Source organism: Labrus mixtus, chromosome 12 (genome assembly GCF_963584025.1).
Source record: "Labrus mixtus chromosome 12, fLabMix1.1, whole genome shotgun sequence".
In the NCBI taxonomy this organism is placed as follows: Eukaryota; Metazoa; Chordata; class Actinopteri; order Labriformes; family Labridae; genus Labrus; species Labrus mixtus.
Window position 1 is genome coordinate 27,128,701 of NC_083623.1, and position 16,256 is coordinate 27,144,956.

Below are 16,256 nucleotides of genomic sequence, written 5' to 3' on the forward strand. Positions count from 1 at the left end.
GCTGAGATAGGACAGTGGATAGAGTTGGAAATCAGGGAAAGAGAGAGTGGGGAATCACATGAAGGTAAGGAGCGGATACAGGTCAGATTCAAACCTGGGCCGCCCGCTTAGAGGACCATGGCCTCTGTATATGGTGCACAGTAACCACTACGCTACATGGAGCCTCATGGATTGCACTTTACTCTGCTTTTACAAAAGCTCTACAGAAGTCATGAAGTTGGTGTCATTTTATATTTTTCTTTGCTTGAAAAATAAAGAATAATAAATAAAAAAGTATTTTAACCAACTGGCTCCCGTGTGTTTTTGTTTGTTTTTTGTTGTTTTTTGAAAGAGGAGGCAAGGAAGAAGTATTTGGCATTGAGGAACACTTGATTATATTGATTCTTGCACAAAAATAAAAAAAAATGTTTTACCTATCTTTGGTCTTCATTACCGCCGTCCTCTTTCATTCACAGCCTGCTCCGACCTCCATCTCTGCGGTAAGGAAGTGTGGACAACAGGAACAGAGGAATACAAAGGAGAAATCCTTCCTGCATATTATCCTATATGCTCTTTTGTAAAGCGTCTTGAGATAACACTTGTTATGGATCGGCACTATTCAAATAATGATTGATTGATTACCAAAATAATAAAGATCCAGACCCCCTCTAACCTTTGAGAAATAGTAGTTTAATCTCTGTCTTCCAAGCCAGGCAGAGTCTTGCCCTGTTATCTTTTAGAAATCACTATACCCTCCATTCTTTCACCTTTAGTGACACAAAATGCTTCCCATTTGAGATCTTAAACTACGACTTCAATATGTTTGATTATTCTGTGGAGTACTGCCTAGCTGTGGATCACAGGTAGAGTCTGTTGTCTTTCAATCGGAGCCTTTGGAGTTCAATCCCCAGCTCCTGCAGTTTCATGTCCAAGGTGCCTTGAACCCCAAGTTGCTCCCACTGCTGCTTCTGCGGTGTGTGAATGTGTATGAATGGGCTTAGTTGAGACCAAGCGGCAGACAAATGTGTTGAAAAAGTGTTGAAAAATGCCAGGGTGACGTGCAAAATCCTGCAGTTCGTTGAGTGTCCACTAGAGGCTGGCTCCAGGAACACCAGAAGTCACAAACAGACAATGGGCAACAAAGCTGTTTTTACAGCATAAATAAACATGTTTACAGCCTGGTACCAAAAACTAAATAGGTCTGATTACACATGCATACGCCACCAACGAAGCAGCAGGAGCAATTTGGGGTTAAGGACACATCGGACATGCTGCTGCAGGAGCTGGAGATCAAACCCCCGACCTTCTGGTTGAGAGGCGACCGACTCTACCCACTGAGCCACAGACGCCCTAGAATTCCAGAAATGATGCCTAGTTGGTAAAAGGAAACCTCATATTACATTTCAACCTTTACATGATCTATACTGTATATTTGTTAAATTATGGAAGGTAATTAACAATCTGGATCTAAGTGTTGTTGAAGGTTTGCTATCTAAACCTCTTAGCGGGCGTACCATTTAGAACAATTACTCACCAACTCCTTGGGTCTGAATGTTATTGTCCTACCTTGACCTCTGCTGACAAAAATCAAACTTCTGTTACCTTCTAACCCATGCTCTCTTACCAATTGTTCAAACAAACTCAAGCTTTTACATTTACAATCTATTAGATCTATCAATATTTTACTTTTAACAATAGAAATTGTTTCACTCATGCATGTCAGTGCAAAATAGAACAATTACACATTCATCCAACAAGGAAGCTGGCAAAATATTAAACCAGTTGAGCCAGTGTCAACAATGTGTGTCCCTTACTACATTACAGGAAGTTTTCTGACTCTGCACGTTTCCATAGTTTCCCCTGCTGGTTAACGGGCTCTACACTGTCAAATCTTCTGTGGTGTGTTCTCCACATATGGGGACAAATACACCAGAAGAGGGGAGAAAGAAAGCTTCAGCATGTTGGCTGATTCACATTTAAACTGAGAATGCCTCTTCTTGGTGACTTTATTGAATAGTTTTTTTTTCTCTGATAAAACACATTGTCGGGCGCGGTTGTTTACAGAGTGACCTCGTTTCTCTTTGTTCTCTGGAGCCTTTTCATCAAACTTCAGTCCAGAATATTTCTTCAAGTGAGACTGCGAAAGGATTAAGGTAAGGAGGATTTTTTGAATTTCTGATTGTAAAGATGTTTTCTGCTCTTTCAAGGCTGCATAGAATTAGCCTGTCACGCTCCTTAAAGCCCCTGCCCTTTTTACCTGTAGACCTTCAATGCGTCCCGTGTGGGTGGTTTTGATTGTCACAGTCTTTTGTTGTTATTTTTAGACCAGTGATGAAAACAAAGTATGAGTAGGATATACAGCTAATTTTGAAGCAGTCAGTGCCTTTCCATTGCAGGAACCAGGGTCTAAATAAGAGCCTACTGATTTGTAAACCCCCAAAAGGTCCCAGCTACAGGGGTGGTACAGGGGCTTTGGTGATAGGTGCCACTTGCCAATTGCAGGTAAAAATCTTTAGATTAACATACTGTATAAAGGAGCAGCCAAGAGAAGGGTGTCTTTGGATCTAGAAAAGGTGGGAGGGTTTTTCTTTTTTTAAAGATGTGACACCAGTGTTCTTTGAAGTAGAAAAAACTTAATATGGAATTAAGGACTTTTGATCAGATGGCATTATTAGTCAAAAATAATATTCTTCATGTAGTGTTTGTATTTCCTCCTCAGCTTGAGAAACTCTTCATCCTGTTAAAAGTCCTCCTCACTACTCCTAACAGTTTTACACCTTAGGAGCTCTCTTAAGGGCTAAGACACTTTGTGAATAACTTTTATCTTTACAAGAATCTAGTCTTAACTTTAAGGAGAAATTCTTAGAAAATGTCCTGATTCTGAGAATTTTCTCACTAGGAGCAACTCTTAGTACTTAGGAGGCTTAGTGAATACGGCCCCTGTTGTTAAAATAAAATGTAAAATAACATTACAGTAAATTTAGCTTCAGCAGCAATTAAGTTCTGTGCATTATGTAGTTGCCATCTTGCATCCCACTGCACTATACAGGGCAACTAGCATCTGCTTTACAACAGCTCCACCTTATGGTACAAAGTAGCAGTTTTAAATATCTGAACACAACAGCTGCTCTCTCTGTAAAATATAACATTCTCACATTGTAAGTGCAGCAGTAAAGAAAGTTAGTCAATCTTTCTGTAATATCACAAGAATGTAGCTATCCTAAAAACTAAACTTGTGGTAACATAAACACGGGATACTGAAATAAGGTAGATTAAATAAAGGTACAGTAACAGTACTGAACAGTGTACATCAATGTAAAATAGCAATTGACTTTTTACTTAGCTTTGAAAATATGCAGAGTTAACAAACAGTACTACTTGAAACTTTTGATTCATTTTAACTTTTAACTAATAATGAGCTAATGGCCAGCCACTTTTGATTTGTAAGTGTAAGGCAGACAGTTCAGGACAGGAGGAGCACGCTGAGTGTAAGTTAGCCGCTGGAAGGGAGCTCAGGGTAGCACATATCTGTACCCAACATCTCAGGTTCTGCATCCTGGGTGGAAGTCAGAAGACACAGGTAAAGGAATGTGTGAGACACAGTCAGATGAAGTTCTGTGACCCTGGTCGGTGGATGATGTCGTAGTCAATACAAAGTAGGCAACACGCAGTCAAGCCGGACTGGTTACCTTTGTGCTAAGCGGTGTTGTTACTGCCTGGTGGTCTGTATGAAGAGTAAAATAAAAACTGCCCCACAGGCTTGTTCTCCATTTTTTCTGCAGCCGACACACAGGCACTCCTTTTCCACAGTCGAGTCATTTCACTATGTTTCAGTCCATGTGCTGGAAGAAAAAGCCACCAGCTTCTCAGTGCCATCAGGTTGTGAAAAGGAGGGATACTATTGACTTGAATGCAAATGTTTAAGGCTTCCATGATGTCCCTTCCTTACCAAGTGTTCTCGAGACACTTTCCAAAAGAGCATATGGGATAGGCAGGATTTCTCCTTTGTATTCCTCTGTTCCTGTTGTCCACACTTCCTCCCCGCTGAGGTGGGTTTGGAGCAGGCCGTGCATGAATGAGGAGGGCGGTGGTTGAAGGACGACACAGTCTGATGGTGGTGGCTGGGCGTCGAGGATGTCGGGTGGTAGTAGTGCCCGATCACCTCACTACTCACTCTGACATGTAGCCCAGCACTGGGATTCTTTTCTTTGTGTAGGTCACTAGCTGGTGAATAGGTGGGAGCAGTGGTGTGTTGTGAAAGTACTCATATATGTAACGTGGTAGAATAGACACTAATAGAAGTAGATGCACTGATGGAGCATAGCGAGGAGTCTTTTAGCCACATTACAAACAGTTAAGTCAGCTGTATCTAACCTACATTACTGGTCTTGGATGAACAGAAAGGAGGCTGTTGGAGGCGCCGTCCTGTGGCTCGAACGCACAATCATTATGAGAACAAAAACATCTCTGAATTCGGTTTATTGCATTGTACAACTGTAACCCTGAAATGAACGTTATTAACTAATCTTATCACTAAACAACAACAAAAAACAGTTTTTCACAATGTAAATTCATTTGAGTTCTTATAAGGCCACAGTCACTCAGAAAATTCTTAATAACATGTTCCTACACTGAAAGTGTAAAAGCATTCAAAGCTTTTTTTCATATATCACCTCCCCTTGACGACCGCCTGACAACAGACTGTAGGTGAGTTTTCTCAATAAATTAAAGTTAAATGTTCCATTAATAATGATAATAATAAAATGAATATCCACTTTGAAATTAAATAGAAAAATTAAAGTTGATAATTAATGGATTAACAGACATGGGGCGGCTGTGGCTCAGTTGGGGTTCAATCCCCCAGCTCCTGCAGCTACATGTCCGATGTGTCCTTGGGCAAGAAACTTAACCCCAAGTTGCTCCTGCTGCTTTGTCGGTGGTGTATGAATGTGTATGAATGGATTAGATACTTCTGATGGACTCTTTACTCAGCAGCCTCTACCATCAGTGTGTGAATGTGTAGGTGTGACCTGAAGAGTAAAAGAGCTTTGAGTAGTTTGAAGACTAGAAAATAAATATACAAGCTCTGATCTCCTTTTACCATTTACATGTGCTTAGTTAGTAGGCACACATTTGTTGACTATACGTCCACACTGCGTACCCGTGCAACCATACCAAGCTGAAGCTAAGTTATAACGTAGTACGGAGCACTCACTCAAACAAACTGGACTTTTGGGGTCAAACGTGTTTGGGAATGGTACGGATAGTGGAAGTGTGCCCTTACAGAACCGTTAGCTAGGCGGTAATTTAGCAGAGCTATCGGTCTATTTCTCAAAGCTGTGTGAAATCCCCAGAGACACTGATTGTTGCCACCTGTATAATAACATAGGCTGAAGTATATACACACATGCAAACAGGATCCTATGGCCATGCACTAATGGAGAGATGTCAGAGTGACAGCGCTGCCCACAGCGGGCAGAGATCCTGAGCTGATGGTGGGGTGGGGGTTTGGTGCCTTGCTCAAGGGCACCTCAGCAGTGCTCAGGAGGTGATCTGGCACCTCTCCAGCTACCAGACCAACTTCCATATCCGCACCGGGACTTGAACCGGCGACCCTCCGGTTCCCAACCCAAGTCCCTACAGACTGAGCTACTGCCGCCCATTGGGTGAGAGCCAGTCACCATACTGTAAATATTAGCCGGTTACCTTTTCCTAACCCGTTGGGTGTAAAGGCAGAGTAACGGGAGAAGAGAGGCGGAATATTGGCACGGTGGAGACACAGAGAACATGAAGAAAAAGCTGTTTAATCTGTTCAGTTAGTTACGGTTACTGGAGTCTTTTTCATTCAGTATTTTTTGTTTTGTACTGTACTGAAAAGTGAGCTGTTTGGATTCCTTTTCAGTCGTTAAAGTCACATGAGTAATGTAAAGCTGTGACCACATTACAAGTTTAACCTATGCTAACTAGCTAATGCAGCATAAGGAGAAGATGTGTATTTGATCAACTATACTTCTGTACAGTTTCTGAGTGAGTCTGGACTCTCCGCCTCAAGAGACGATACAGAGACCACGATGCGATACGATACGCTTTGATTTTGGATCATGACAGTGTCCTACAAAGACTTCACTTCAACAGCTGTTCTTTATTGTTTAGAACAGCAGACACATCCATTTAATGATCCTACAACTTAAAAACCACACATTTACATCCTCAGAGATCCTAAAAGTAAATCAAAATATTCTGTTTATAGTCCCAGAGCTATTAGTTCATGCAAAAACAATACTCTTTCATTTTTAATCTGAAAACATTCCTCCCTCTTGTTTCTCTGTTTTTTTTTATATAATGTGTAATATTCTGGTTTCACTTGACTATGAGTCCATTTGGATTTTCAAGAATCTCTTTTTTTTATTATTATTATTTTTATTGACATTTTTATGACATCACAATACAAACAAGAGTGAAAACCCACAACCCAACCCATGGACATACACATACATAGAAATGTCCATAAATAAAACAAGAAATAAAAAAGATAATAATAATGATAGGAATCTCTTTTTGATTTACTTCTGTAAACTACTGTAAAGATACTAGAGCTGCACGATATTATGTTTCATCATTGTCATGGCGATGTGCCCATGTGCATTAGTCACATGGCAGGACGTACAGGACATGGCATTAACTGAAAACGTCATTCTACAACTCCTTTGCTGATTGATAAAAAAGGAAAACTCTTCCAGTTCTTTTTTCTCGTGATTCATCTACAAGAGAAGTCTGGAGTAACATCATTTACTCTGATTACATTGCACATTTTTTTATCGCAACCTTTTCTATCAAAAGAGCCATCCCCAAAAAGAATCTGTCGGAAGATGCTAAATGAAGTTTATGCAACCTGCCCATTCACATTACTCATAGATATAGAGGAGCATTCATTTCTATATTTTACCACATTACGTGGACAACTCTTTCATCCACCACACGCTATCTGTCTGTATCACAAGAATGCTGCAGGACCTGGTGCGTAATGCCGTGTCCCAGATTTTGTTCAACTCTTTCAGACTTTTACAAAAATATAATTAATTAATAATGAATAATATAATCAGGCATAAAAGGAGGTGAGCTCCTAAGGACCCCTTTTTTAATTCCACATTTTAAAAAGGGGGGATGCTGTTCAAGCATCGTTCATTGTTTTATTTTTTGAGAAATTCTTTAAATAAATAAGGTTTATAAATCTGTGTTTTGGTTACTCTTATCTTAGGGTACATTTTAACGTTTGTATTTATATCAAATGTGTTTTTTTGCAGAAAACAACTTTAATCTTCTTTAATCTGTGTGGAGATGTTCACAGACTACAGCAGGCTGTGAGATGACATTGATATTGATAAGTTAGCTGCAGACACGGTGCAAGTGAACCCCTCTGTTTGTTTGTTTATGTTCATTGTTTCAAAGTCAATAAAAATATTTTGAAAAGAAAAGATTATACAACTGATTAAATAGTCTAGTTTTTAACAAAAAAATAAATACATTTAACATTTCCTTGAGGTTTTAGCTTAAAATACTGTGACTTTTTGATTGTCTGACAGAGTTGATAAAAGTCCTCAGCTGCAGAAAATGTTATTTATATAAAATAAATTACTGGGAGGTTGGCCGGTTACCGGGTTTAATAGCCAAAACTTTGATCTTTTTATGTTTTCTCTGCTTAATTGAAGAGAAAACATTTTCAAACAGAAAAAATAGGGTTTTGTCCGAATATAAGTCAATCGATGTTAATGTCAGCTCTTGCTGTTTTAACCAATAGAAAAACATCTGATGCACATGCGTCAATCAATCTAGGGGTTGTGTCTGTTAAAGCTAGCCTAGTTTATCGTACTAACAGGACCTTCTGTGGAATGATGGGTAAGCTAACATCAAGCTGAAAAGGGAGTCAGCGGCTGTTTTTGAAACCGCCTACTGCATACTACTTTGGAACATAGTTTGCAGTATGTACTGCATACTATATTACATGCAGTAGGTGGTTATTTTGCATTAAGCTGGTTTCCACTCCTGTTCAAAGAGTAACGTTTTTTGATTGTGGAGGGACCAGTTTGAGGAAGGCCCAAAAGGACCTGTAAGTTATTATTTAATTTATCAGGTCATCTATCCTGTTGTCATTACCGCTAATTCCTCTTGCTGTTATTGGATAACATTTTGTTAGTAGACTTTACTAGTTTGGCAAATACTAGCTTAGCAACATGGCTGGAGGGTAGGAACTATCTTTCATTTCATTTCATTTATTATACAGGAAAGTTTAAAAGTAACATTAAGTTACAGTTTAACGGGCCTGACTCAGTTTAAAAAACTGGTTTCCAGCAGGTTCCTGTTCTGCAGAACATGAAACATAAACCACAGTCATGACACATCAAGACAAACACATTTACAGGACATTAGCATGAGCTAGGCAAATACAGACAAACAGTACAGATACTGGGAACAATACATGAACAATTAATGAGTGCAGGTGTAAGTGTGGAGAAGGTGTCGTTTGTATGGATTTTTGAAACATGAGGTAGATGGTAAAGTTCTAATGTGATGGGGAATGTCATTCCAAATTTTAGTGTATGTGTAAAAGAAGGACTTCCGACCATAGTTGTTTTTGTATGCAGGGACTGGGATGAGTGCCTGTGAGACTGACCTAGTGAGGCGCACTTGTCTCATATTATGTGTCGGTAGAAGTGCAGCAAGTGTTTGTGAAGTGCTGTTTTTAATCTGAAAATAGTATGTAATAGTGTGGCTGTGTATGTAATTCTGGAAAGTCAAGGTGTTGGAGAGTGTGAGTGCAGAGCAATGGTGTGACCACTTTGGGAGGTTACTGTGGATCGATAGTACAGTCGTGCTATTGGTTCAGTAATCTCCTTAGTGGTAAGTGACCAGATTGGAAGACAGTAGGAAATTGACGAAAACACAATTGCATGTAGGTACGATTCAGAAACAGAGAAGGAGAGATATGATCTGATCTTATCTTATTATGCACATCAAGTTTCTGACTCAGCTTAGTAGTTAGTTTAGAGGTGTGTTCACGGTATGCAAGATGTGAATCAAGTAGCACACCAAGATATTTGTAGGTCTTTGTGATGACAAGATCTTGGCTTGCAAAGGTGATGGGATCAGTGAATGTAATACATTTTCTGGGGGAGTGAAAGTACATACACTCAGTTTTCTTTACATTGATAGTCAAATGATTATTTTTCAACCAATCATGTAAGAACTGAAGATCAGACGATAATTTGGAATTTATGACATTAGGATTTGGGTCAGAGAGAAAAATAACAGTATCATCAGCATACAGTAAGCATTTTGAATATTTGCACACTTGAGGAAGATCATTGATGTATAAAAGAAAAAGTAAGGGTCCAAGAATGCTGCCTTGTGGAACACCCATATCACAGACTAAAGGTTGGGATGTTGCACGATCAATTTTGACAACTTGCGACCTGTTTCCCAGATAACAAGAAAGCATTTCAATCACAGATGGAGACAGTTTAAATGAGTGAAGTTTGTTAAGCAAGATTTGATGGTTCACAGTGTCAAAAGCTTTATGGAAATCAATTAAAATAGCTCCAGTGATGTGACCTTTGTTAAGAGAGTCACGTACTTGTTCAGTGAGAATTAGTAACGCCGACATGGTTGATCGTTTAGCTCGAAAACCATGTTGGCAGTCACTGAGCCAGTTGTTAGCTTCAAAGTAAGAACTTAGCTGGTTATATAAGGCTTTTTCAAGCAACTTAGACATAACTGGAAGTATTGCTATAGGTCTGTAGTTTGAAACAAGAGTAGGATCATCAGATTTAAAAAAATGATTATCTGAATCTTCACCTATAGATTATTGATTGTAAAGTGTGATCATTTTAAAATAAAATGGTTACTTTGGCTATTATCCATATTGCTTCAGGTTTTTGCAAAGTATCATTCACTTATCTTTAGACACATTTGTGGAAACATTGCCTAAGCTTCAGGCCTCTGAGTGTTTGTCCAGTTTTCCCAGACTGAAATATAAGCTCACAGTCCATGCTCCACTCCTGACCTAAAGGCACTTAAACAAACATATATTAATTATATATATTTTTTTTCTCTTTCCCTTTGTACCTCTGTTGAAAAGGAATGGCATCATTCAAGAACTGCTTGATCATTTCTTCCCTTCTACTGACACCTGCTCTTTTGGAATTCGGGAACTTTCTGGACTTTTCAAGTCCGGCTTTACCAGTAAGTCCGCTCTGCTTTCACAAAAATGAAGGAAATAATATAGTTCCAAGCCAAAGAAGTCATTTCATTGTGGTATTTGGATTGTCTCAGGCACAGCATGAAGAGGACAGCTTTCTACTTAACTCGAGGGAGAAAAGGAATGGTAAGTCTGATCACTTAAATCACTTAAAGCCTGGTAGACATAAAGGGTATGATTTATCTTTTGCTGCACCCCGTGGGTGTACACAAGAGATCCCTCTACTTTATCTTAGGGCGCGGTCACACTGGCAATCTGTACCGTGCCTAAGCGCGCTTCACCCCTAACGTCCAGTTGGTTTGACCAGTGTGACCGCGCCCTTACTCCCTGGTACTATAGTGGAACTAACGTACTACTCACCATGAAACTGCCATGGATACTGTTATTCTGTTTCCTGATAGTGTTTGTCAGCTTTTAAAGATCATATAGTCACATGTTTCTTTTAAGTCTGTTCATAACCACTTATAAGGGCGCGGTCACACTGGCCATTCATACCGTGCCGTACTCAAGCACGATTGGGCCCCCGCTGCGCCATACCCACCATGTCGCTGCGTTCCCCGCGGTCATGCCACAACCCGACATGCTCGAAATGCGAGGGCCCTTCATCACCGCTTGCCGTTTTAATTTGTGTTTGTTTACTTTTTTTTTTTTTAAGTTTTCTTTTTTGTTTTTTGGTAAATATTTCCTTGTAAACCAATGACATGGTTTATAGTATATCTCTGTCTGTTCATTTTTGTGCTTTCCAAAAAAAAGTTCAAATTCAAGATCCTCCCTGCTTAAGTCCTGGACAGGAAACAGAACCTAGCTTTGAAATTAAACTAATATTTGTAAGACTATATTCCAAGGACAAACAGCCATCCAAACATAAAATACTTTTGAGAGGATTTGGGTAGGAAGCCCTCTGCAGTTGTATGTCTTGAAACTGAAATGAAACTAAAGCATTTTGTAATTTTTCCCACAGCACTGTCAGCTCACATTGAGTACACGGTGGATGTGGAGCTGAATGTCACAGATGTCGGTACAGTGGACGACCTTCGGGATCTCTTGAACAATATTAGTCTTTCCCTGGTCTTGGGCTCCATTGTGAATGTCACACACGTCGACATCACCACAGGTAAGAACGGAGCCTTTTCTGGTTTGAACACGATGGGTGATCATTTTCTGAAATGAGGAGCGGACATCTTGGTGTAGCTCAGTGTGTAATGTTCCTTTCGCACACAATTGACAAAGGGGTTCATTATAGCATTTACTAATTATTTGTTTTGGTTGCGCTTTATTGCGGTTTCTTTTCTGAAAACATTTTTATGTTAGAAACAGGCCTGTAATGGTTTTTGTATTCGTCCCGAACCTTATATAAGATGGCATCACCCGAAGGAGCCTCTCTCTCTCTCTCTCTCTCTCTCTCTTTCATTTCTTACCTTCTAGATTTCAGCTTTTATTCAGTTCAGTTCACTAGGATAAAGACAATGAGTGTCTTACAATTTCTGGCCGATCTTATTAACATGCCTGTAGATGGGAGAGCAGAGAGGGTCGAAGACTTTCAGATTTCTACAGTTTTTAGGCTCTGTGTGTTTTTGCACCCCTGTCTCAAGGAGGTATTAAAATGATTCAAGCCAAAATATTCTAGCTTTTGAGCACATAAGCCAGTCTGTGGTCCCTAACTGTCATACACAAGTGGTGATAAATGGTGGTGTGAAATCAATTAGTGGTGGGCGATATGGAAAAAATATGAAAGCACAATTTTTTTATGGTAAGATCACGATCAGGATTTTATCACAACTTTTTCATACTGATCTTAAGACTAATTTGCAAGTTATTGACAAGTTCAACCAAACTTATTTCCCTGTATAATGTTTTTAAATGCACAAAAAATGTGATGAGTTTAGTCTATTTGAAAAACATCTTTGTAGAAGGTCCAGAGGTCTCCCCCAGAACATTTTTAGCACCAGAAACATCTTTCCCTCGATTTGATCAATATTTATGCACAATTTGAAGGTTTTCAGCACTACTTGGAAATGATGATTTAGTAATGTGTCCTCTTTTTATGTTCATCAGGAACATTTTCATGCAGTGATGCAGTCATTTAAAAACATGTAGACTTCGAGTTCTTGTGTTTCTGTTCTATTTTAGCCCTGCAGAGTTCCTACAGCTGAAGCTTCATACAGGCTCTGCAGCCTTCGTTTATAGGCCATGTTGTTTTTATGACATCATTGGACTAACTTTAGTTTAGTTTATATATAATCAAACATAATACAGAATGTGTTCATTCTGTGACATATGATCAAAGTAAGTTTTACTCAAAGAAGAGTTTTATTCATTGAGGGGGTGGGACATCGTTGATTGACAGACAGACAGTCACCATGGTTACTCACTCTCACCTGCCTGCTGCACACTGAACGAGAGGAGAAGGTGACTGACATCACTTCAAACAGCATGGATAGAAATCAATGTATAGAAATATGTGATTGTAGTCCTACTGTTAAAATAAATGAACAACAAAGGTCCGGACCTCGCTGATATGATCGCCTCCCTCCGTTTCTTAATGTCGTTTAGCCTATTCCCTGTAGGTTCAGGTGAGCTTCGAGTGGAGAAGCTTGATCGGAACTTTTAAAAACTGAGAGAGAGCAGAAAACACCGACAGCACCATTTTAAACACCGGGGTTATATCTCCCATCACTGTCCGTCTGACTCTCTGTTAACGTCTCTCCGGCTCGTTAAACGGTTTCTTGTGTCGCTATCCGAGATGTAAACTTACTGTGCAAACTATACAGATAAGTTAACTGTTTCTCTCGCCGTGTCGGTATGGAAAAAAATTTAAACAGTTGCATATAACCGGGATGGAGTTGTTTTCAAACAACTGAGCAAACGGGGAGGGGGTCTGTGTAGGAGCATGATAGAATAAACACATTAGCCCGGTTCTACGAGCGCTTTGGCAGACTGTCAACACATTCAAATCCTTCACGATCGGAGATTGTTATATTGCACACCACTAAAATCAATGACTAATCATGTTTAATAATCATGGTCTCAATATCAAACAAAATTATTCTGATGATGATTTTTTGCCATGATCGAGCAGTTCTACATATTGTGTCCAACATATTAGGTTAAATATATCAAGGCCCTGTCCTGCTCATGAGACAGCAGAGATACAACATAGATGTCTGACTTGCATGTTAATTTATGTGTTTGTTTTTTAGTGTGCCACCGAAATGGTAGCAGCTTCCAGTGCAAATGTGAGGATCAGTATATCTGGTCATATGAAAACTGCATTTCATACACAATGTGTGGTGATATGACTGACGACACTTGTGAGTGTATCAACAATATCCCATCCAACAGGCAATTCTGCCACTTGAAGAAGGGTGAGTTATTGAAAGCTTGAAGATGTACTTCTGAACATTCTGAACATTTCTTTGGAATGTTTTATTATTATTATTTTTTTTTTTTTACATCGATATGGAAAACATTGCATGATCAAGTGTATTTAATTCTTTTCCCTCTTACTGCCCAGATGGCCTTGAGTATGAATACATACTCGAATTCGAAATCAATTTGAACACACAGTCACAGGATACTCCCAAAATATACCACACAAAGAGGTGGGGCAGGGCTGCAACCGTAACACTACCCTAATATACTCACTGTAAGCTGAGGGAAGGGGGCATAAAGACGCCTGCACAGCAGAGGTGGGAGAGACCAGCCGTTAATACAGTGCCCTGGACCGTCAACTAGTCTTATAACACCGTAATCTGTGGGAAGGGGGCGCGGACATTGCCTACAACAGCAAGGGTTTGACACAGAGGACCAGTTAGGTGCTGCTATTCAAACCATTTTAATCAGCACCGCACTCACCTGCAGAGGCTGTGACAATGAATCGAAAAATAAAATAATTTACCAATTTGCTTGGCGTGGACACCACAGCTGTAAGCAGGGGGAAAGGGCTTGCACGCCACCTACACCAGCAGAGGCTTGACTTGAAAAAAAAGCAATCCCTTTCTTCTTTAGAAGAGTTAAAAAATAACCAAAATACAATTCAGGAGCGGGAAGTGCAAATACTGCCTTCACCGTCTATGGTTGCAAACACCTGTAACTTTACGTTGACTGGTTAGCTTTGTCAAAACACAGCTGCTAACTTGATACAAAGTAACATTAACTAATGCAAGGAGAATTAAATCATGAGTCACATACCTAACGTCCTGAGAGGGGATATGGCATAACAAACCATTCCCTAAAGAGGGATGGACGGCTGTCGCAGCCCTTGGAGGGCGAAACTTCTCTCATCTGACCGACAGGGTCACAAGGCTTTTAGCAACGGTACCTTCGAAGATTTAGTAGATTCAAGTTAATGCAATTAGCTGCGGCTAAAGTTTTGTAAGTTAATGCAAACTGCAAGCGAGAAGCAAACAGGAACATAGCCCCAGGTGACACCAGAACATAAAGCCTCTCTCTGTTCATCCTGGGGTCACAAGTGACGTTGTTGGTATACATACTCGGACTGCGTGGATTATTATTATTTTGTAATTATTATTATTATTTGTGCCTTTAATGGAGAGATAGGACAGTGGATAGAGCTGGAAATCAGGGAGAGAGAGTGGGGAATGACATGCGGTAAAGTAGCTTGCTCGGAGGACCATAGCCTCAATACATGTGTGTTCTAATTTCCCCACTAAGTCACTGTCAGTGTGAAAATTAAACCAACGTATTTGTCATTCCAGATTCAAATGCAGTTGTTACAACAGTTGTGCACACAACTTCTACACCAATGACTGAAACAGGTAAGTCATACCTGTAAATGTATTTCTTAAAAATATAAAAACATTTAAACACTTCGGAAATACAGTCATTGTTCTAAACTGCAACTTCTTATTGTCAGGAAAGGGGGGGGTTGAGACGCAGGTGTGGACCCAGGGGTGTCTCAAAGTTATCCCAGAGGGATAACCACAAAATCGCAATAGCGATAAGATTGGAAAGGGGAGAAAAAACAACAAAACTGTATAGAGCCACAACAGGCTTCCTAACCTAAATAATGCACCAAAAAGGATTAACTAAACCACTGCTGCCAAGTAGCTGACTCAAGACCAAAATTGTCCACGAGACCCAGAAAACACGAAACGAAAGGCTGCCTGGGAGACCTTTGATAACCCAAAAGGCTGGAGTCACAACAAACTCTCCAGCACCCCGTGTTATACACTGGGAAACAGGCAATTGACATCAAATACACACAAAGTTCTGAGTTGGTGTTTATAGATCCACCGACAACTTGAGAAGCCACAGGGAGAACGTCTCACTGTCTCTGAAGGTGAGATAATGAGTCAGCACAGAGCACTGGAGACTCAGGGTACATTGAAAACTCCCGACACCTGGGCTTAATCAAAGCCAATCAGGGCCACACACACCTGATTGCAGTGAGTTGATTCTCTCACCACTCTCACAGAGCCAAAATTTTGAGTGCCCTCACACTTGTTTCATACAATAAAAAGATATCTAAATCTAAATATTACAACATTCATTCAAACTGCACTTATGTAGCATAATTAATTTATTAAGATATTATATCTTTATTTAACCTCGGAGCACCGCCTTACAAAGTAAGGACATTAATATTACTTGTACAAATTAATTAATCGGTCAGTTTCATATCTTGAAGGAAATAAGTTCTAGGTATGTTTAAACCAGAAAACACACAGACTGAATTTTATGTGTAAAATTTAATATAGAAATGGTAAGCTAAACAATGAAGTATACAGATGAAACAGATAAGGAATATGATTCTTATGATCGGGATAATGCAATTATAATGTATGGTGACATTATATATTTAGTAATGAGATAAGACGCGGTATTGTTTGATTGACTTAATCAGCAAATTATCGAAGGAGAAAAAGTTGATAAATTAATTTTGGGATTCTATTTGGATGTGAAGGAGCTCTGAATAGACACGACTCACGACTTAATCTCTCAACACCCACTGCAAAACCAACACTCTTACTGAGAGGTGGTTCGGATAAACTCTGCCGAC

At 39.7% G+C, this 16,256-nt stretch overlaps 1 protein-coding gene across 1 annotated transcript in view; it reads left to right on the top strand.

Moving 5' to 3' along the window:
* The first annotated feature begins 13,311 nt into the window (after nt 1–13,311).
* LOC132985407 (adhesion G protein-coupled receptor F5-like) overlaps nt 13,312–16,256 on the top strand; it is a 41,200-nt gene continuing 38,255 nt past the window's right edge. Inside the window, exons 1-2 of the mRNA XM_061052756.1 lie at nt 13,312–13,599; nt 14,953–15,012. Of these exons, the coding sequence (XP_060908739.1) occupies nt 13,395–13,599; nt 14,953–15,012 (265 nt within the window). The 5' untranslated portion in view covers nt 13,312–13,394. The remainder of the gene's footprint in view (nt 13,600–14,952; nt 15,013–16,256) is intronic.